This window comes from Xiphophorus maculatus, chromosome 6 (assembly GCF_002775205.1).
Source record: "Xiphophorus maculatus strain JP 163 A chromosome 6, X_maculatus-5.0-male, whole genome shotgun sequence".
Lineage (NCBI taxonomy): Eukaryota > Metazoa > Chordata > Actinopteri > Cyprinodontiformes > Poeciliidae > Xiphophorus > Xiphophorus maculatus.
Genome location: NC_036448.1, coordinates 19758231 through 19781909, shown reverse-complemented (window position 1 = coordinate 19781909; position 23679 = coordinate 19758231). Strand labels below are relative to the sequence as shown.

Genomic DNA, 23679 nt, shown 5'->3' with positions numbered 1-23679 from the left:
CACTCATGAATATATTAAGGCTATGCCTAGAATATACTGCGTTTTTGTTTGACACAATGGAAAAGCCACAAAAAATCAGCCAAGGAAGGAAGTCAGTTAGGAAGAGCAGTACAATTACAAGCTTTATTCCAAGAGAAACATAAAAAATAACAGATTGAATTTACAAATGCCGACAGGGACCTTCATTTTATGGGAAATGTCATAGAGCTAAACTGTTTGATCATAATGATAATCGTTAAATCTGGAGGAAAGAGGGGGAGGCCTGTAAACCTTCTCTGGTTTACATGCCACCATCCCACCTGTGAAGTATGGGGGTGGCAGCATGATGGTGTGGGGCTGTTTTGGTGCAGGAGGAACTGCTGCACTTCATAAAATCAATGCCATCATGGAAAACAAACATTATGTGAAAATATTCACAAACATTTCAAGACAACAGCCAGGAAGTTAAAGCTAGGACACAAATGAGTTGTAATTAGTAATTCTAATTGAACTAAAACAAGAGGAGTTTGGTCTGAATTAACTTCAGATAGTGAGAAAAAAAAACTGTCTTTTTATTTTGTGTATGTGAACTTCTGGTTTCAACTGTAGCTGGAAAGAAGGCCCTAGTGTGTATAAACTGTACCATGCTTCACCAAGATCAGTAACCAACGTATTTAGCAAAAAAATTTATTTGTGGCCTCTGCTTGAGAATCAAACAGTTGTATCACACTTCTGATGGTTAGTGTTTGAATCCATCTTCAGATGCACTCTTTGTTCTTCGACTGCTGACAGCTAACAAGATCTTCAGGCCTGGAGGCGTTTCTAAAACTTTACTGTACCTATGGCTTTTTTGTACGTTGAATGTTGAAAATGTTATATCTTATATAGAATGCATTATGTCATATCAAACCTACTTTTTCTATACAATTAATAAATCTGATGGTAAAGATTGTATGTTAGTGTGTCTCCTGATCCTTTAAAGTAATGCTAGTTTTTACATCTGGGCCAAAGTGAACAGGAGGATTTTTTTTTTGTATAATAACAATAATAGTTTGCTTTCTTATATTTTGCTGTATAGTCATTCTGTAACTGATCAGACTAGACTTCTGTTATTAATTTAATTCTCTAGATGTGTCAAGTTGGTTCAACAAAGTTTTGACTCAGTAGGGCTGAATATAAATCCATGATGTATTTGTATTTTTTGTGTACTTTCCATTGCACAACTTTTATTTATTAATCTTTAAAGAAATCCCAGTAAAATACACTGTTTGTGGTCATAACAACACAAAACATGAAAAGCATTTAGGGCAGTAACACATGTGTCTTACAAGAGTAGGCTTCTTAATAAAAGGTTTTCACAAAAAAAAGTAGTAAAATTAAATGGAAATAGTTTATTTTGACTTACAGTGTAAAACCAATGTACTGAGGTGTAATGTGAGAAAAAAGTTGCATCAGAAAACTACTGATGCGACTACTCCCAACTACTGATCCCAGTACTAGAAGCAGGGTTTATACAAATTTCAATCATTGTTTGTTCCAATTACACTCTTGACAGTACAATTGAAAAACATTTACTTAGTTGAGTGTTATTCACTATTTTTTCACAATAATGGAGTACGTTTCAGATTTTACTTTTTTTTTTATTAAGTCAACTTAGCTAAAAAGCTAAGAGCATGTTTGGTTTTTTTTCAGATATACATTATAATTAAGGTAACAAGCTTCTGGAGTAAGTCTTGCAAAATTTAAAACAACATCTTTATGTTAAAATAAACTAGACTTTGATTCTGATGTGTCTCTGAAAACTGTATATTTGCTGTATCTTAGCACTGAAGAGTCAATACTACCTCCTACACCATGTGCGTGTCCAAGCAGCATACATTTAAAAACAGCATTTAAATAACATGCCAACAAATCTTATCTAATATTATACTCTCATTAATTATTTCCTATTTACTGTTCATCACAGCTGTACATGAAGTGTAAAACTGCCTCAGCTTGTGACAAGTCTGTCACTAGTTATCTTATTTATCAGTTGTTTATGCTAACGCTTAAATCTATGTATAATTTTCTGGGTATTTCGAGACTAAGAGATCCTAAAGCTCCCACTCTTTTTCCTGTTTCTCCTTAAAAGCATTCTCAACATCTAAGCAACATTTTTAAAATGCAAAAAAATAAAATAAATTGAGCTAGATTTAAAAAGTAAGAGTACAAAGTACAATTTCTGTCCAATTTTTAATCCCTGTGTTTTGAGATAAAGTTGCTACGTTAGTGAACAGAGTTGTGGGATGAAGTCGCATCGTTTCTTACATGGTTCCAAATTTGATTGACTTTTTTTGTTACATTCAAGTGTTGGTGAGTTACCCCTATCTCATTTGCAGATTGTCCTTCCTTGGGTGGATGTATAATATCTTCAGTAATAAAATACCTAAGGATAAACTGTGAAGATCACATATTTTAAAATATATGGTGGTTGTGTGAAGAATCACTGAATTGGGGTGGGCGGCTGCTGAGGTGTGCAGTTTTTGATGCGGGAACAAGTGGCAAGGCGATTTCCCTCCCAGTAGCCGGCGTCCTGGCCGTCATGACAGCGACACTTGGTGCAGGAATCCACCCACACAGGCTCTCCTGCAGGTATCACTTGGCTGCGGGATGCATCAGTATAACAGTTGGGACCTGGAGAAAGAAGCAAAAACCGTGGAAATTGAAAGATTTAAACTTAGTGTTGTGCCTAACATTTTCTATTATATAAAGATTTGTATTTGTAAAAAGGTTGCCCTAATTAAAAAAATAAAACATTTTCATCTGCCCCTTGTGCTTAGAGGCAGAACAGATAGGTGCACCACAGACACCACTCTGTATGCCACACTTTTCAGATTTTCATTGGTTAAACAAAACAAAACCAGGTACCATTTTCTTTCCACCTCACAATTATTCCCTACTTTGAGTTGGTCCATGATTAATAATCTTAACAAAATACATTAAAGTTTATGCTACTATCTTGAGAAACTTAAAAAATGTAAAAAAATAAAAATGTTTCCTGTTTGTGGTTTACACAACATACCCTCCTTGCATTCCGGGCAGCATTTCCCAGGCTGGTACACAGGATTGACACAGGGTGGAGGGGCACAGTCTGCCACGAGACAGCGGGCGATGCCATCACTGTCACAGGTGCACTGCTCACATTCAGATGGCTGGAACACACAGGGTGATGCTGTACTTGAAACATTTCACCATGTCCTCCTGAGGTACAGACACAAATCCTATCGCATGGTGTTACGAAAGGGGGCGCCATTTACCTCTTTCTGCTGCATATTCATTACATATCAAGTACAGACAAGTTTTCTTTCAAGCCTAAGAAATCCCTTGGACTTCATTTAGTGCTGCAACGGGGTGGAGGTGGGATCAGGCTTTAATATGCATAAGTTTTTTCATGGTTAAAAATTTAACAGAGGAATGGGGGATGTATTAATGAGCTGCAATTCTTTTTTTTAAAAAAATGTTTCACTTTTAAGTTTCCGTCCCACACTCCTTGCCCTTGTCGTAATCTCTACCTACTTATATATGATAATTAATCAGCCAGGCAGAGACTAGAGATCATTTGTAATCAAAAGGTCAAACAAAATCAAAAACTTTTCCCTCAATTCAACAAATGCACCAAAACTAAGAACTTTCACTATATTCAGCTTATAAGTACATCACTCATTTGTACTTTTTAAAATGAAAATATTATAGGAGCTAAAAAAAATAATCTTTAGAAATAAACTTTATTATTCCCTTTGGGACTTTTCCCTCAGGGAAATTGTAATTAATTGACAATGTTTTTATTCAACTGTACCTTGATGAACTATTCTCTTTTATATGCCATAGTTTTATTATCAGAAAAAATCAGAATAAGTATTATTAAAAAATCCCAATAAAGCAAGTCAGACCTCAGAGAAAACAGCAAAATGGCCAAGAAAAATCGGTGCACCTCCATTAAGATTCTATTATGGCTTTTGCTTTAAGTGTGAACCCCCGATGACCTTCTCTTCCTTCACTGCACAACTTTTTTGAAATCTTCTCTGCTTGATATGACTTAAAATATATTATTTGTTTATTGACAATTGAGATGTGAAAAATTAAACTTTGGAGTAGTCTTGTAGCCTGGAAACCCATTTCCGCCACAAGTTATAATTATGATGTCTCATAATTATTAGATAGAGAAGTGATGATTTTGAGACACAAGGGGGGGTTTTCACCAGAGTGGAGGAAACGGGCTTCCATAACTATCACGGATGAGTCGTGTCTTACCTGGAAATTTTCTCCGAGCTCGTACACCACCCCCCGGTACTCACAGCCGATCTTCTCGCACCTGGGACAGCAGTCGGTGGGGTAGTGGCTCACATGGATGCAGGCGGCCGGGAGGGACGTGCATTCGGTGCGGGCGCACACGGAGCCCTCACTGGTGCACTCGCACTGGGTGCAGTGATCGGAGTCCAGGAAATACCACTCTCCCACGTAGTAAATGCTGCCGTTGGCCTCGCAGGTTGTCTGTTGTCCTGTGAGCGAGAAGCCCAAAGCGGCCTGTGTGCAGAGCAGAAGAGCCCAGAGCGCCGTGCGCTGCTGCATGGAGAGCCGCTCCATGCAAACCTGTGCCATTATAATTCAGGGCACCTCTCTCTTCTCCAAAACGGAAACTTGGGTGAAGAAAGAAATATCAAACCTATTCAAGTGGGCTTTGGTGGGAAAATCATCCAAATCAGTTAACATTACTTCACATGTTTAATAAACCCGTGCATCTTCCCTCTGTGCTCCAGGGTTTCTGCAAAATGTCCGGAAGAAGTGAAGAGTTGGGAAAGTTTCGTAGCAAGTCCCTCCCCTTCTTTAATTCAGTAAAACCAAACTTTTATCAGACCGCTGTTCCCTTGATGCCCTTTAGAAATTTAAAGTGTTTTTTGAGGGGAGGGGTTATTTTCAACTTAACGTCCAAAAATGCACATTTATAAAACGTAACGTGTTTTAGAAGAAAAAACAGAAGCAGGGAAATCATATTGGATCTAACATGCGATACCTCTCCCTAGCAACCGCAATGTTTCCCCTGGATACCATTTTCTTGTTAGCTACAGGACACGAACTGAGGTAAGCGTTTGTTTTCTTACACCAACAAGCTAAATGATATTTAATCTGGTGTTTCACATGGACACTTCTCCTTGTCTTTTTTTTATGACTATTTTGATATTTGCTTTATGAACCGTTAGGTCCAGTTAAAAAAGCTGGGTTTAAAACAAGAGATCAATGAGCTGCTTGAACAAATGCTGACTTACTTGAAATGTTAACATTTTAATATTTTAATGCTGTTAGTACTGTCCAGCCAAACAGAGCAGTAGTGCATCTCTTTCTATTTTACTGTAGCTACAGCCTAAAGGGTGAAAATGCATTAAAAGTTGAAATAAAGCATTTGATGCTGAACATATCATGAACTCACCTTAAAAACAACGCAATTGGATATACAGTGCAAGTTAAAGACAGCCAAAATTGGTTATCTAGTTTGATTCATGCTTTTGATGTGATACTAATTATTGGTGCAAAAACATACACCTGTAAAAAACCTTAAAATAGGAAATGTTCATTTAGTTACTATTATTATTGAGGTGGAATAATCTCCCTTTCAAACTGTTAAAAATATAGTCTGAGTATGTTTATTCACGGGGCATTTTTTAAAAACAGCTACTTACACCACTCTTTTTGGCAATCTTAAGAATGTATGATAGAAATGTGAATGAAGGATTTAAAAATATATATTTAAGGTAGATAGATATATCTACTAAGCTTCTCAATGACTCTGGTAGGTGACTTATGTACACTTATGTGGAGAAAAACTTTACATCAATGATTAGGTATGGTGGGGAAGCTGTGGGATGCAATAAGGAAACTTATTTGACATTTTAACTAAAAATATGCCCCCAAAAAAAGAATAAATAAATAAAATATATACGGTAGTTATTTCTATACTTTTAGCAGGATACTTACCCCAAATCTATGGCCAGCTCAAGAGACAAATTGTTCATTAGAAAATAAATTAAACTTCATTTGAGTTTGAAAAACCATACCGAAAACCAAATCTTACAGAAAACCTGTGGTGCGAGACCAAGAGATAACAAAAAAGGTCCATCATTTTGTATTATCTTGTGCAAATAAAATGCAAAAGATTCATTTCTCTGTATGGTCTAACACTGTGAAATGTTATAGAAGAACACTAAGTGCTGTGCTGTTGGCAAAGGGTGGTGTGCTAAGTATATGTAAACAGCAGGGCTACTAATTAGTGTGATCTTGTTAAAAAGAACTATTTGTTAGAGAACATTTTCACTCTCAAAGAAAGAAATTACTCAAAGCTCCAATTTAGTAAAAACCCAGAGAGTGAGATTTCTTTACTATCATAAAAGTGTATCACTATGATACATTTAGTTTATGCTGTTTGTAACATTTCTTCACTTTTGCGGGGGCTGCTCAACATTTTCAAGTTACCTTATGTTCTGCTTGCTGCAGTGATTTTTGCATTCCTTTGTGCTCAGACCGCCCCACACATGCATTCACCTGATGAAAACCAGTTCTCATGTGCCAGACAGTCTCTGTGGAGCCTCATCACTAAGTATGTCTCAGAGTCAGAGTTGCTGAAGATCCATGCAGCTTTGGGTGACCCTCTGGTCGACATGTACACAGAGGTTCACTCAGAGGTGAGTTATGAAGGCTCTATGTTTATTGTGTGACCGTTGATTCATTTATGGTTGACTTTAAAATGAAGGACTGCTTTTCTCAGTCAGAGAAGAAATTACTTCATTGCTTGCAACTTTTGTAGGAATCTTGAGTCTATTTTTAGCAGATTTCCACCAGAATGAAGCCACAACATTTACAAGAATTTCCTTTTTAGCCAGGGCGAATAAAAAGTTGCACAGCTAAGCATTCCTAGAAAAGAAATCCAGTACTAGACTGTATAAGGATGTAGTTTGGCTTCATTCCTAACTTGCACTCCCATGAAGCCATAACAGGGGTAGATGTGAATTGACTGTTTGTGCTTCAAAGCAGTCAAAATGCAAGCCAGATAGATATTGATATTTATTCAGGATTAGCTAAACTCTCAGTCCAAAGCCCTGTTTGCTTTCATACAAGCCAGACCTGAGGTACTAATTCTCATGAAACAGGCTAGTACAAAGTCAAGACAGAAAAATAAAATAAAAGAACTTTGTTTTGAAAAGAAAAAAAAAAACATTAGTAAAGCAATTAAAGGAAAGATAGTTCAAAAGCCTAGGAAGAAATAGTTCGTAAATGTCTTAATCAAAAGTATTAAAACGTGCGAATTAGAAGCATTTATCTAAAAAAATATATATCGAAGCACATCTCGCCTCTGTCAAAATCTCAAGAAAAATGAATTTCAACATTTTGCTATTTGTGACAAAATCGTCAAGGTTTGTTAACCTGGGAAGTGGATTGTGACACTTTGGCCTGTTCTCCAGTGAAATAGATTTTCTTTCACAATTGTCTTGTAATTAACTTCATCCATCCTCCCATAATTTCTGACAAACTTCCTGTTCCTGCTGAAGAGAAGCATCCTCAAAACATGATAATGCCACCGCCATCTTTCATCATGCTCAGATGGCATGCTTCAGCGTTGCAATGTGTTGGTTTTTCACCTTGCATCGTGTTCTGATCTCCTCTGATCTGAGCGCCGCCTTCTACATATTTACATAATATAATAGCCGCCTTGTCAACAGATTCTACCTTCTGAACTGTGGCTCAGCTGCCCGACCTGAGTTACTGCATGCTTATTTGCTATGCCTTTGATTAATGCTCTCCTTTCCTGAACCTGTCAGTTTAGGTCTGTCTTCTCCTCATGGAGCAAACAACAGCCTGCCAACACTCAGATAAAGTTTGCCTCAGCTTTCAAACCAGATCATCTATTCTTGATTCTGGCAATATATGAGTTTTTGAGGCACGTTCACATATCAAAGCCACATTAAACAACTTACAACCATTCCATTTAAAATCTTTAAAATGTTAAAGTTATCACCACAGTGTATTTTCTACTTCACATCGAAATACATTAATTTTAAGATAAGAAGGTATCAAATCCCAAATCTTTATAAGTTGCTACAATTTGTTCTCAGATTGCACACAGAGGTTGTTGTAATGTTTCAGTTTCAAACCTGTTATCAATATCGTAGCTATAATTAACAGATATTGTGACTTTTAGTTCTAGAAAGAGAGAGATGGCGATCTAAAATGCATTGGTAAAAATACAAAAATTGCGAGTATTAAAACTTTGTTTCTGGAAGAGACAAATAAACACTTTGGAAGTGAAACTGTTGTAGGTGGCCTCAAAATCCTTTTGAAATATTGGAATATTAATATAATAAGAGGGACTTTTATTCTTATGCTTATATCCTCTCTTATTCTTATACTTATATCCTACTTTTTATAAAGTATAACTTAGTTCAATTTTCAGCTATTAATAAGGTCTTTTGCAGTTTATATTCTGTCTCCAGTGGTCATGCAGCTTCTTTCTCCCTTTGGTACACAGTCAGCTGTGTAATGAATCCATGCCTCAGTGAAAAGTAAGGTGATACTACATCAGAAGGCTACTCCTTCATTCCTTAATAAATTTTTTCCTCCCTCTCTCAAAGTCCTCATTGTGTAAGATGGTTAGATATGAAGTCCATTTTAAGCTCTCTTGATTTCCTTCCAGGGCAAGCTCTTACTGCGTACCCCTCCACCCTGAGCTGTCCAAAAACGGTTCCTTTCAAATATATCTAACTTTCTTTATTTAACTGTTTTTTCCTCAATGGTAACATATCTTTTTGCAAGGGAGACCTAGCACTCACACAGAGAAGCAAAGTTCACAAGCAAAGATCCCACAGCGGAGTAGTAAATTATGCAAAATCATATCGAGAAACATCTACACACAGTTAGCCTGACTTCAGAGCTTTCACCATTTTAAATTCTTTCAAAGACACGACACTTTGTAGATGAAATTCCAAAATATGAAAGTTGTGTTAGCCAGTTCAGTTTTCTTAACCCTTTTGAAACTGTCCATTGAATGAAGAGTTCACTAAATTAATACTTAACTAATTAAGTACAAATAGGTTTATATGGAGGAGCTAGTATATGAATGAAAACAACTGACTGGGTCATCATTCATGTACAAATGTCAAGTTTGCGTGAGTGAAGAGTAGGTAATAATGAGTGAGAAAGAAAAAGTTACAGGATGAATGTAGTCCTTAAACACAAATTATCATCATTTAAAAGTTCTAAATATTCAAAATTAGGCATTAATTCCTGTGCTTTGTCTTCTCGAAGTAGTGAAAAACACATACATTTCATAAACTTTGCTTTCCTTCAATTTAAAACAGTTTTTAAGGGAAAAACAATCTGAGTTGTTTGAACCCGCTTGAGATTTGTAACTTGTAAAAGATGATCAAGAGCCTTTGCAGCAGGAATAGGCATGGAAAGTAATTACAGTATCATCAGCATAGAAGTGAACGTCTCAGTTTGAAATACCTTTTCCTAGGTGGTTTGTACAAGGTGAAATTATTATATGACTTAGAAACTATCCTTGTGGAATGCCCCTGAAATTGCAGTAAGTCTGAAGTAGAACAATCTTCAACATAAATATTATATAGTCATACTTTAACTGCTGTTTTCCAAAAGTGCACCCTGAAGTGAACTTCACAATGAGCTGAGAGATGGAGCAAATATCCAAGAACAACCTGGCAGTAGCCAGCAGGTAACATAAACACCTAATCATTTGATAACAGACATAAAAAAAACAGTGTGAGCTTAAAAACAGTTGTGTGCAGCTGCAAGATGCAGTTCATATTGGTGTGTGAATGAACAAGCACATACATGGAAGGCTCAGAAGTGACATGTTTAGTTGCCTTCAATGTATTCCTTTGAAGTGAAGTCTATGGGTGGAGCACAGCAGCAATGACTGGCAGCGAGCAGGTGTTGAGGTAATAATGGTATCCAGACTCCTCCGAGACAGAAACACTCACACAGATTACAGAAACTGAGAGGTTGGCTGGTCCTCTACCCAGAGGCCTGTTTTCAGATCAGTACAGTTCTGTTTTATACCACTACAATACACCATATCTTAAAGAACATGCAATTATTTACAGGGTAATATTTTATCCTAACATAATATAAGATAATGTAAGCTGAAACCATTTCTGAATGTTTTTATAGAGCAAAAGTTTCTGGAGGATTCCAGAACTCTTTTATAAGATGCTATATTAGAGGTACAGACTCACTCATACACATTTACACTAACTCACCTCAGAATTATACATTTTATATTTTTATTTTGAAAATAAATTTTTTAGAATAATTTCCTTTTTTTACACCATTATTTGTGGTTTTGTTCTATATTATGATCACTTCTATATTCAACAACAAAATACCACTTTGGAAACAAATATTTAAACATGCTTTTGAATGTTATCCTTTAGGTGGTTCTACTGATTGTACTTTTTACAATCAGTACAATCACTTTTTACAATCAGTAAAAAGTACAATCAGTAGATTGTACTATTTACAACTTGAATGTAAATAGAAATCTACATTCAAGTTTTCTGAGCTTGATCTAATTTGCAAAGAAGAATGGACACAAATTGTGAATTTCCATAAATAAATTTCTTACGTTTATCTAGAATGGTTAGTCACACTGTATGATTGTGTTAATTATTGCCATGTTTTGGAAAATCCTCCAGTTTTTTCTTTTGTCCACATAAAGAAAATCTGTCTGTGATGATTAGATATGAATGACAAAATGTGGAGTTTTGTTGAGGATTATGTCTAACTCCCTTCATTGTGGTCACATCTGCAGGCAGAGATGTGGCACAAGAAGTGGCAGGAGAGTCTGTGTTATGGGAGCCACCAACTGCAGGGTTCCCCTCTTTCTGACCCGCCTGTTGTGAAAGAGTTGGTGAGAGGTGAGGTCAAGATACTACTGGAGACACTCAAAGGAAGAGCCAACAACAGTGAAAGGTACTGGTAACTCTCAAAGTTTATTTTGAAGCTCTAGAAGCTCTAGGAACTTTACTGGAATTTCAAAGATTTTTAAGTCAATATAGGCAAATAAATTCACTTTATTCACTTTATGCCACATACTGATTTTGATGTTTATTTTTTAAATTTCAGAATAAATACAGACTAAAACTTTAAAACTGTGCTCTTGTCTAAATTCTGTTTTTTATTTTTGGCTTTTCTGATCTGAGAAACAAAGTTGTGTCCGTTATCACCAGCTAGATGTTGGGGCAATCAGTTCACAATGCACTGACTTACTATCTGCGCAATTTGTACACATACAAAGACTGCAATAAAGTACTATAGTGTTCTCCTATGGGAGTTACAAATAGCTTGGGAAAGCAGTGAAACAAAGATTTCAGGAATAGGAGGACACTCTTAGGTTCAGAAAATCCATAACAATAGCACAATTATATGAGGAAGACACGCTTTCTTTTCTAATGTCAGCAACTTCTTCATTTAAGAAGTTGGTGACTACAAAGATTTATGGCAGAACTCAGTCAGTGAAGAGTGCTGAAAGAGCATGCTACCCCATGTATCTTTTATATATGCCATTCTCTCTTTAAGAGCTGAAACCTATGTTTTTCCAACAGCTACTCCAAGTACTTATTAAATGAGGGATGATTTTGTATAGGTTGTTTAATTTAAATTTGACAAAACTTTGGAACATCTTGGTCACAAGAAGATGCACGAGAGTGTGTGAAAGTCTGCATAAATGTAGGTATCCTGGCAACCAGCTTTTTGCTGCTAAGAATGTCACCCTGCAAGACCCCATGGTGGTTTTAGGACTGCGGCTGTAACAAGAGAGCAACATAGTTGATTTCTGTTGTGTCTTCAAATTGTTTTCCGAATTTGCCTCTCAAGTTTTAATTTGCTATTTATTAATATTACCATGTTTTTGTTCCTAAACAAACTTGATGTGAAGCTCTATTTTATGTTGTTGTTTGATTTGTATTTATTATCTTAATTTTACATAAATAGTCTATGGTTGTTCCACAACAGCATCATGTCTTACTTTCTGCAGTTTTGATCAAACTGGAGAATGTTATGACAACCAGTGATTTGAGTCATTTTCTATATATTCACACTGTTGGTCTGCTGTATAGATATGTGGATATGTGATCAATAAATATAATCTACCCTGAAAGGTCACTTCTAGATAGTTTGCTTTGATCTGGGGTCATAATTACTCATGTGTCACAAGAATGGACTGGCCTAAGCAGGGATCAGAAGCGCATTCATAGAAAGAAGGTCTAATGTTATCTCTCAAATAACTACATAAAAATAAGTGAAATCCAATGTCAGTTTTGAGCATTTTTATGATTGATTATCTCCATAACAGATTCAAACTATAGAGATAAATAAACTGATATTCACTAGCCAAGAGTAATTGGCAGGGATTTATGTTGAAGAGTATAAGACACCTAAACCTTTAATTGCACAGTGTCCCATTAAAGGGAGCAGAAATTCTAATTAATGCCTGCTATGCTTCCACACGACAAGTCCCTCATGTCCCCGCTCACATTAATGTAAATGGATTATAAAAATTCTCCTTCAGTGTGAAACTGGTACCCTATTGTTCATGGCTGTATGGAAAAAGAGTCAAAGCAAGCACTGGTACCACACAGATGTTACCAGAACAAATGGTATTTCCCCTCTGAAGTTGGCGTCAGTGTAATTTCTCGACCTTGATGCATGGCACTGAGTGTGGGTGTGCACATTTCCAGCCTTTGATCATTCAATTAGGCCAAGTCTCAAGTGCATATCAACTGAATGGCTTTCAGGAGTAAACCCAGCACACTTCTAACTAATAACACTTTCACTCAAAAAAGCCACTCGAGGAGCCCTCGGTTTGTCAATTTTCCTCAATTTAATAGGCTTTGTTGGCATGGGAGGAAGGAAAATATTGCCAAAGCCTCGCAAAGTCTTTCCCTTGAAATACATGTGTTCATGTTCATTACTTTTTAATTTGATTTACTATACACTTCAGCCAAAAATACTTCCATAGCAACTGGTTTCAACATTAGATGCTGGGTAGTCAGTGCAACATTCTGCAGGTGATTTGAATCATTTGTATGACGGTGTATGGAATGGAGGTGTACCCTCCTCCATTGACTTCATGTTGTGTGGTCCTAGTGCTCCAACCACTCTCCCATTATAGTGTAGTACAAACACTCACACACTCCCCCACAAAGCTCAATGTAATTGTTTGAGCCGTATGAAAAAGCAGACATTCCTCAAGAGTAAAAGCTAAAATTCATAAGGTTGCACAAAGCTGTCAACCTTATTCCCATAGCTGTATACACAAGAAAATGTTTTCTTTTCTCTAAAGAAAGCTTTCCATTTATCTGTTTTTCTATTAGTCATATACTGAAATGTAAATTCTTTCATTCATTGTAGCATATCCCATGTACTGTGCCTACTATCCATATACCCCCTGAACCCTAGTTTTAAGCCTCATCATAGATTCTCAGCAGAAGCTAATATGTTTGGACCACAGCAATTGCACTGTAGCTCTGCCTGTATGTTTAGGGTTGCTGTGCTGCTGAAGCTGAGCTTTCCCTCTTCCGCTCTTGCTTCTCCTGTCAATGTTCTCCCTGATTTTTAAAGTGCATGACCATGTCTTTGTAGACTTTCAGTTACTCCATAGACTTTCTGGATGATACCGAACAGTATTCCATGATGTGTTAACAGTATTGGTTATCATTTTTAACCTAACCCTGTGTTAAACTTCTCCATTTACCCTCCATAGGGTTGTCACAGTACTAAAATGTTTAACTATAGAACTATAGCTGAGTTCTGACTAGCTTCTGTTCTTATTGTCCTCTTCAGTCCAAGTCCACAGTTTTTCAACATGTGCTCATTTTCTTGTTAGCAACATTATGCCTATACAAATCAGTTATCGAAGGTGTTCACTGGTCATTTGTCTGCTGAAGGTTCCCTTGTGTGAATTTGTGCCCGCAGTGGGATGAAGCCTTTGATTTTAAGAACCATACTGGTGCTGTGACTGAATATCTGTGTCTACAGCACTGATGTGAAAATGTGTGGGGAAATGAAAATGCCTCAGTTTGTATCAATTTTGTTGCTAATCAACATATTTTCAAATATTTTTTTTTAATATTGATTGCTTTAATGTTTGACATGTCTGCTGTGTTTCTTGGTCTTCTTGATGTCATTTGTTCATTAATGTTCTCCAAAAAACATCTTAGACCAATACAGTTCAACTGGATTTATACTGAGATCTAATTACACTCATGTGAACTGTACTTACTAGTTGGGTGTCTGCTGAAACTCATTGGCTGCATTGGAACTTATTTAGGTGCATCAAAGTAAAAGAGGATGAATACAAATCCGTACTTTTCAAATTGTTTTGAAAAATACTTTTAAGCACAATAATGTACAGCATTTTGCTTCCTGCTTACATTTATGCACCACTTCGTGTTTGTGTTTTACATGAAATCCCGATAAAACACTTTAAATTTTGTGACTGTTATGTGACATATTGTCATCATTAATGTGTGCAAATACTTTTTAGGGTACTGTATAGGTCTCTTGAAATACACTTAGATGGTGATGAATGTCAAATTTTCCTCAGACTGTTTTTCACAACATTCACTAATGTCACCGGTCTTTGTTCCTACTTTTGTTGAAACAGAGACAGTGAGGAGCTCCTGCTTCGATATAAACCTGAGACTCTAAGCTACGTGCTTAGTCACCAGGAGATTGGTTATCGCAGATCCTCCAACCTCAAAAATGCTGATAACTTCCACAGGTTTGGACACCGGTTGAGACTATACAGCAGCAAAAGAAGAATGTAGCTGACTGCTTTTCTCTCTCCTCTAACAGGCTTAGCTCTTGTTCTTCTGTCATGTCCAGCGCTGGAAGTGAGATTGAAGCAGTTAAAGATATGCTGAATGTCACTGAGATTCACAGAGTGATCACTCCACTCAGGTAAACTCCAGCTATTATTGCTTTTATTATTTATTTGTCTGTCTCAAGGGCTTTAAATATGTTGCTCAATTGCTCTCATTGTAATTTATAGTAACATTCTTGATTTTCATATATAAGTCAAAATTAAAATGACCCAAGTTGAAATGTATCAAATTGTTATTGAGCCACAGAATATTTTGCGCCTTGCAAGATAAAAGCTATAAAGCATTTTAACAAAATAGTTCTAAATCCTAAAGTGTTATTTTGAGCATAATATTTAATTTCTCTTTCTCCAGAGTTGGCTGAAAACAGAGGTCCTCCAACTCAAACCTATTAAAGTCCAAGTTAAAAGAAAGTATGAACTGTGGAGGAGTTTAAACTGAGATGAATGAAATGTAATGCTGAGGATAGTCCAGGAAAGTGAAATGTGTAGGACCCTCACTTCACAAAACTCCACCTCCACAGTTCAGGGTCATTTCCTCCGTACCATTGCTGTATTCTGGAGTAAACTTCTATCTGGGTAATTGGTTTCTGTACTGGTAGATTTACCGGAAACGGAGGGGGAAGGAAATCTCCCCAGAAAATCAATCTGCCTTCTGGGGTAACAAACAATCCTTCATTTCCTCTCTGATTCTGTTTTCTTACTTGCTCTTTCATTGGTTTGCAATTTTTTTTCTACCTGATCTCACTCTGATCCTTTGAGTGCGTTCCTTTTCAGCAATTTCCCCCTTTAAAATCTCTACAAATTTATCTGTGGCCTCTGTCACCAGGCTGCCTGTTTTTCATGCTCCATCCCTCTTTTCCTCACTTCATCCCTTGCTTTGAGGCCCCGAGGGCACTCAAGCTACCTTTTAGCTCCTCCTTTCCTCGCTCTTTTCTTCCCTTCCTTTTCTCTCTCTCTTTCTCTCACTCCCTTTTTTCTTTCTCTCCCATTTCCTGACCAGACCAGAACAAAAGGCTTCATTGTCAGAAAATGAAACCCAGACTGGACTTGCAGAGGATTCCTTTTTTTTAATTTGAAGGAAGTAAATTAAGTCTGCAGTGATAATCTAACCAGAGAAGGAGAAAGAGTGGAGTGATGGTGGGAGGGAAAAATAAAGCAAAGTGCTGTTTCCTGAGTTAATTTGAAAAAGTGCAGAGGATAAATTCTGAGCAGTTTCACTGGTGTAGGCTGTTTTTTGCTCTGTGATAGTACGGCACCATTTATTTTGTGATGTGTCTGTCTAGATGTGTCCTCTTGGAGGAATGTGAAGCATTGACTAAAATGACAAAGCGTTTCAAGGTAAGACTAGCGAATGACTAACCACTAAGCACATCTTCCTGAAGCACATTGGTCAATAATTTCATTGAATATTTGGGGGAAATGTAAGGAAAACATATCACTTTCTTACTGATATGAAAACAAATCATACCAATCAATACAAGCCATAAAATAAACCATGTAAGGATTCTGTTTCTCTACCCAAAAAACCTTCTGAACCTTTTCATCTGTCATATGGACATTCCCCTTGAACTCTTTCACATCTTGTCACATTACAATTAAGGAGCATACAGATAGATGTTACATCAGAAATTTAAAGTTTTCCCATTTTACTTTGAAAAAGCTCACACTTTTAATGGTGGAAACTCTTAATTGGATTTACTGTAGGTCTAGAGCTTTGACTTGGCCAACATCTAAGGATGCTTTGATCTAAATCAACCTCCATCCCAGTTTTAACTATTTTGCAGCCTCTATCAGAATTACCCTTTAAATATCTCCATCCGTCTCTCCAACCGCTTTGACCTGCTTTCATGTTTTTGCTGATTAAAAGCATCTTCCTACCATGATTCTACCACTGTCATGTTCCAATATGAGGATAATGTGTCCAAGGTTGAAATTGGTTCTCCACCAAATATGCTGTTTAATTTGGATTTCTATCTTATTTGATCAGATTATCATTTTCTGTGTTTGCTGTGCAGTGAGTGGGACATAGTATTGTTTTGTTTCAACAAGAATTTTCTTCTTGTCACTCTTCCATAGAGGACACATTTGTGAAGAGCATGATTAACAGTTGTTCCGTCAATGATTCTCCTGCCTGAGCTGTGGATCTCTGCAGCTCCTCCAGAGTAATCGTGGTTTTCTTAGCTTCCTTTCTATTTAAAGCTCTCCTTTCCGAGCTTGCTAGTATTGATGAACGACTATTTTCGTTAGATTGCAGTTGTGCTGTGATCTTTCGATTTCGAGGTGATTGAATGATAAGTGTTCTGTTCAATGCTGAAAGTTTGGCCAATATATGTAAAACTTGACTTTGCTTTGTAAAGCACACTGTTGGATTTTATTCACTAAATAGGTTGCTTTGGAGTTGGTTTGACTGAATTTTGTTTAGAGGTGTAACAATGAAGGAGGCTGAAAACAACTTCACACCATTCATTTTGCATGAGTCACTTGTCTTCCATTTCACAAATCTGTTCTTCTGTGTTAGTCTATCACATGAACTTGCGGTTGGAACTCAAAGGCTTTCATCTGTCTGCCCACAAGCTGTTACAATGTTAAGAAATACTGGTTTATTTTCCAACCACTCAAATGGTGAACAGGCACAATAAGGCAGAATAAAGTACACACAATGCAGAGAACACGTGCATTCGTGTCTACAATCTGGCTACAATATCTTGCATGAGAAAAACACAGTAAGGTTTCCCAGATGTAGAAAGTCTCTGTGGGCCAGATGTTCAACTTTTTTCCCCCCTAATGTTTATTTGTTACTATCTAGTGGGATATTTTTTTTTAATATATTTTCAGAACCTATAAAATTTGTTCTTAAGACATTTTTTTCTAGTTAACATAGCTGGAAGATTATGTTGGAAACATAAGTTATCCGGCATGCACGGAAACCTTATCAAGCCTTTCTTGTAAACAAACTGGAAAGAGGAGGGGATTTAAATTAGGCCGCTTTACCCAAAGTAATGTTATCCCAACCAGTAAAACCTCACCTTAAGGCTTTATGGTAGTTCCTGAAAAATTTACTGTCAAGGTTTTTGTTTCAGTGAGTGTTTAAACAACCTCTTCCAACGCACCTTCAATCACTCCTGGTCATGCAAGATAGAACTGCCTCATTAACTGTAATAACTCACCAAATCCTGGAAGGCAAGCAACCATAATCTGACCTCTGGATATTTGTTGTTGATGTTGTTTGCTTGTTTGTTGTTACAGCCACATAAAATTCACAATTCTTCAAGAAAAGTGGTTGCTAATACTTCTTATAAACTTAAGACATTACTCATCCTCAGCCACTGAGACACAGCAATAAAACTTTAAACTTGATCTAGCTTGACAAAATCACACTTAGACTTTGTGATTGACTGTCACATAAAATCCAGCTAAATACGTTGAAGTTTGTAGTTGCAATATTATAAAATGTGAAACCTAGCAAGGTGGCTAAAGCTTAATTCACTGTTTACAAAACAATGGTAATTTGGACTGAGATTTAAGGTGGAGTTATGACCAACGTCACAAGTTAAGCAGGAAAACATTTTTGACATCATCATTGCAAACATTTGTTTGGAGTATTTCGATGGCCATTCTGCTCAAACGTGTTTCAATTTTGCAAAACTCAACAACATGACTGACCAGTTCCTCTTTTTCAGTCCAGCATAGCTTCATTTTTCCAAGTCGATAGTTAAAGAAATAAAGACGAAAGTAGCCCCAAAGATTCCTTCACGAATTCCATAAAGCACCTCCTTTGTGCTTTGTGGGGTTTAATCTGATTGGTTAGGTAATATATATTTTAAAATAGCTGTTAAATACAACTGCCTTAGGCTTTTAGGTTGACGTAGTTTGAACAGTCTTTTTTTACTGCCACATGTAGCAACCCATCCCAATCTAGTTCTAAACAAAAGACGTATGACTCATTAAGGTCTTGCAGAAGAAAGGCTTTAAAAAAGGTGCTGCAACCAGCTAATATCCATCCACCTGAAGATGTGTTTGCTGAGCAGTAAGCCAGTCAATTAAAAGAATTAAGTATCCCAAATATGGAAAAACATTTTGACTTTTTTCTGTATTAGCATTGCAGCTTCACATATTGAACCTCCAGATTGTTTATTAGTGAAATATATGAAAATATGCATTGATTCCTCACTTGTTGTAACATTGATTCCTCACTTACCCAAGTCCATTGTTTGTACCATTTCACTTAATTTACACTAAGCTTCCTATAAATTAGAGAGACTTACTTTGTTGAGGGGATTTGGAGAAGAGGACTACAGTGCTGCATTTGCATACAATCTGCTCCCATTCTGAGTTTGTGGCTCATCATTGTCACCTCTCAGACATGTCTGCTGTTTGCTAAAACATGACTTGCATACATTTCTGCTGCTCTAAACAGAATTCAGTTTACTTGATTTGGGTCAAGTGATATATGTGGCAACTGAAGGTCCTATTAAGCAGTGGGTGGTTATCAGTACATCTTTTGCATTTAACTTTAAAAGTGGTTTGAAAAGTAATATCTACAGGACAGCCCTACTCTGATGCTGCAGTACAGCACTACATTTTAGTAGGAATCAATGTTGCAGCTCAACCTAAGCTCCAACATTGTAATCTTCTGTATGTCAAACCATCTCAATACTTCAGGGTGACATGTAAAATTAGTTCCAAATTGACATATGTATTTAAATCTAGTCATTTTTGGAAATTAGAACTGTTTCTGGAAGTTTTTACCTAATCACAAAGATTATGGATAATAACAATCAGAACTCCACAGATTTCTTTTTCATGAGTCACAGCAAATTTCCTAAATCTGTCATGACACAGAACCTCTTTTTTTTTCTTTTTTTTTGCAACTTTTTAAAGTGGGAAAGACTAGAGACCATGACATTTCAATCAGGGAGATGTGTGTATTGCTCTTTATAAGGGAGGAAGACCAAGCTTATTTAACCATGTCCCAATGTACATTTGGAGCCATAGCTGAGAAAACATTTTTAAAAAGATTTTTAAAAAATCTGAAGCTCACATTTTTCAATGTGAGATTATGCCATTCCATTTCAAGATGATTATATTTTAAGACTGTTCACACATTTGTATAAGGTGTGTCATTTAATGAAGAAGAGACTGAACCTACAGAAATTGCAGTGCAAGTCATGAATTTGTTTCTTATTTATATATTTTAAAAAAGTCCAAAACTTACATAGCTCTTCCTAAAATATCAGGAAGTTTGGACCATCGTTAATCTGTTTCTCCTCTCTGTGGGCTTATGAAACCCATTTTCAGAGGTTTTATTCTTCCTTGTGAAAAGCACCACATATAATTCATCTGAAAGCAAACACTTGGAGGTTTGGTTTTTAATCCCTCTGGGAGACTGTGATTTGTGTTTTAACATCCAGGTTCCCGACTTAGCTAGGTATGAGTGATTATGTTTATGCGTGTGTGTGTGTGTGTGTGTGAAATGTGGTACACTTTGTGGTTGCTATAAAAAACTTATGATGTGTGCTGGCACAAATAAAGAGTTGCTTGTATGTTATATAGCTGGGTTTTCCAACTTTTAACACACAAACACAGAACGCGGCATGGTTTTCATTTGCCATGGATTTATATGTTACAGGCCAAATTATGATGGAACGCTGCTGCTCCATCACTTAGTGGTCTCTCTAACACACACACTTACATTCCTTTCACCTCTCTTTCTATGTTATTTTTATCCCTTTTGCTCATTTCCCTTCCCTTTCCAGAGTCTCGTCTTGGGAGTGTTTAGTACATTAACTCTATTTTTTCCAATGTGTCTTTCTTTTCTGCTCAAGTATTCTTGACACATAACAGTGAGGTGCATGAAAACTGCACCATCAACTGAAACTCACTCCTTTTCTCTTGTGAATTGTGTGTTTTCCAGGAAAACATCAAATTGAAGTGTATAAGTCACTTAAATAAGCCTGAGCCTTCGCTTACAGGTGAGATATATTTTTGGTATTTGCTGCCACCTGCTGGCAAATTATTGATTAGCAAGAGTAACAAAAAAGTTATATAAAAAAAATACCTTTTTTATATAAAAAGATGTAATCTCTGGTTTTGGTAGAGATTGCACGATTTAATCTCTACCAAACTTATGAAAAACTATCACATTTTTTCCCATTTAGGTATTGTTCATAAAATACAGCTGAAAGCATTAAAAAAAAATCCAGAGATTCAGAAATTTGGAAATGTTTGGAATTTGCTTTTATCATTTTCCCAGCTAGGATAAATATGTAAAAAGGTCTTAATGAATGTTTTGGTTTTTTGAACTCTACAGTTGATTTACTACACCGTATGATAGCTAGTGCTACCATCTTTGGCTGAAATGACTAGTTTGAGGGGTATCTAACATGACCAATCCAATTTTAAGTCAGCTCCACGGTGTGTGATAGTATTAAGAAATATCACACACTGTTTTAGTTGTAACTTTATTTGAAATCATTTACTTGCAAATTGAGCTTTTTCTTTTTAAAAGTTATTTATTTTAAATATTTTTTAATGCTACTTTTGTTCAGTCTTCGGTTTGTAAAGCACACTCAATTTGTTAATACATTTTCATGTCAGAGCTTTTCTGACCTGAGATTTGTTGTATCTACATTTGTGTAGAGCTGAAAGAACTCAGAGCCGCCATACAAACAGACTTGAAGCTCCTACCTTCATCTTCTGGAGCCTCATCCTCTTCGAGTAAGAAGAAAAGTTGCAGGTTTGTATGTTATGGTATTTCTCAGTGTACCTACTTATTTTCTATATTTTCATCTTTATGTTTTTATTTTTTCTTTTACACATGAGCACAATGATGTCATTGAGCTGCAATGTAGCATAATATGTAAATAATAATGTGTTTCCCACTTTCATCTCAGATTTCCAGCTGAATCTGGTTCATTTACTCGCTTAGCTCCTACTCCTAAATCAGGCTTGAGACTAAATCTGCTTCCACTGTGGCAGCCCAAACCCAGGCCACCAAGTCATGATCCTCCTACCAGGACCTCATCAGTGCGGACTCTTGGTTTGCATCGTTCCACATCAGCCTCTCATGAATCAGTTAAACATACCAGCGGGGACAGGTTGGACACTAACCTGAAAGTAACTAAAAGCCAAGAGAACTCTAGTTTTTCCACAAAGCCAGACTTTACCGACCCTCTCTGCAGGACTTGTTCAGGACTTCACATTATCTCTGAGAGAGACTCAGCCTCCCATCAATCATCACAATGCTCTGTTCACAGACCGAGCACAGATTCCGATTGGTCACCACACAGGGAGAGAAAAATCAGTGCTCTTTGTTCAAGAAATATAAACTTCACCCCCTCGCCTCCTCCTCCTTTGGGTCAGCAATGTGACGCAGGCAGCAGGAGCAGCAGCAGCAGCAGTAGTCCCACTGACCATTCTGTGTCTGCGAATGGTAAAATAAAACCAGATGACAGGGATAACAATTGTAGTAGTGGGAGAAACTTGGTGTTAACTGTACTGCAGAAAGATATGTCTGAACAGACCAGTGGAATCTCCCACATATCTGGACGTTTTGATCAATGTGGCAGCAAGAAAAACAAAAGTCAGGGAGAAATAGAAATAGTTGCCTAAGAGAAAATACCAACAATCAAAGTCAAGATAGCGTCAGCATCACAGATGACTCGTGACATTATCCAAAGACAGTGAGATATGTCCTCAACCACAGCAGAGAAAAAACTTTAATTCACCAGAAAAACTACAACCAAGAAAACTTGAGGAGCAATGTTTCTAAATATATTTTCACAGCCAGTCCTTCAATGTTAACATCTTTCACTAATAAAATGTCTGAGATAAGATTAAGGTTAAACTTCACAGATTTGCTAAAATATTTTTGAGGAAGAGGACTTAACTTTGGTAAAGTCTATGTTTATGTGGCAAAAAGCTGCCTTGTTGAAATACAAGTCCTATGCTGCCTGCGACTACCTAAAATAAAGTACTGACGAGAGATAATCTTAAATACAAGCTTTGAATTTGTGTTGTTTGTTGTTTTTTCGGGCTCCACAAAAAAAATGTTTTCTGGATTATGGCTAAGTTATCCTGTTTTCACCTTGCTGAGCATTGTATATCATACACAGAATAAACCAATTTTTGTTTCTTTTGATTCTCACCTAGACTTTTGAGTGTTGAAGTGTTTTTATATGTCTGTTGTTATGTTTATAAAAAAAAACAGCTAACATTTTTGGTTGATGACATGTGGTAAAAAAAAATTTTTTATCATAAATATTGATCCTTATTATCACACTATTGTCAAAACAAGTAAGAATATTCTCTATTTATAAAAATGTTCTTCACACAGTTAAATCATTAATGCAACTGCCATGTTTGCAGTCTTATTTTTGGGGGTTACTTAATGTCTTAAACAATTAGAAATGTGGTCACCTTAATTTCAAAAAGTTACTCAAATTTTAAATAAAAAGTGTTAAACTATAATGTAGTCTTCATTTTGAGCACTTATTTATTGCTTCTTCTGTTTTTTATGTTATTTAAGAAAAGTGCTAATGAGATTGGTTGAGAAATGTATGGGATATGATGGTGGGACAAAACCCCAAGCTCCATGATGAAGAACAACATGTCTTTGTTTTAGAAATGTCTTCTTTCTGTGTTAATGTATTAGTTTTGTAATGATTTTATTTATTTATATTTTTTAATTTTATTTTTTGAAATCTTATAATTTGCACATCACTGCTATATTTTTGTCTGCCTGATTTGATTTTCTTTTTTATATGCTAATT

The 23679-nt window shown here is 36.4% G+C and overlaps 2 protein-coding genes across 2 annotated transcripts; one reads left to right on the top strand and one right to left on the bottom strand.

The window, feature by feature from the left end:
• Positions 1-96: 96 nt before the first annotated feature.
• On the bottom strand, positions 97-4803 carry LOC102231678 (von Willebrand factor C domain-containing protein 2-like). The gene is made up of 3 exons (XM_005799994.2): positions 4270-4803; positions 3041-3170; positions 97-2652 (listed from the first exon to the last, which is right to left on the bottom strand). Exons 1-3 carry the CDS (start codon positions 4615-4617, stop codon positions 2462-2464), a joined length of 669 nt encoding a protein of 222 aa, XP_005800051.1. The 5' UTR covers positions 4618-4803; the 3' UTR covers positions 97-2461.
• Positions 4804-5039: 236 nt separating this feature from the next.
• ccdc24 (coiled-coil domain containing 24) lies at positions 5040-23377 on the top strand. The gene is made up of 9 exons (XM_023335013.1): positions 5040-5097; positions 6531-6692; positions 10835-10995; positions 14690-14806; positions 14881-14985; positions 16192-16246; positions 20823-20880; positions 21548-21644; positions 21802-23377. The coding sequence occupies exons 2-9, from the start codon at positions 6543-6545 to the stop codon at positions 22517-22519; spliced, it is 1461 nt and encodes a 486-aa protein (XP_023190781.1). The 5' UTR covers positions 5040-5097; positions 6531-6542; the 3' UTR covers positions 22520-23377.
• The last annotated feature ends 302 nt before the right edge of the window (positions 23378-23679 follow it).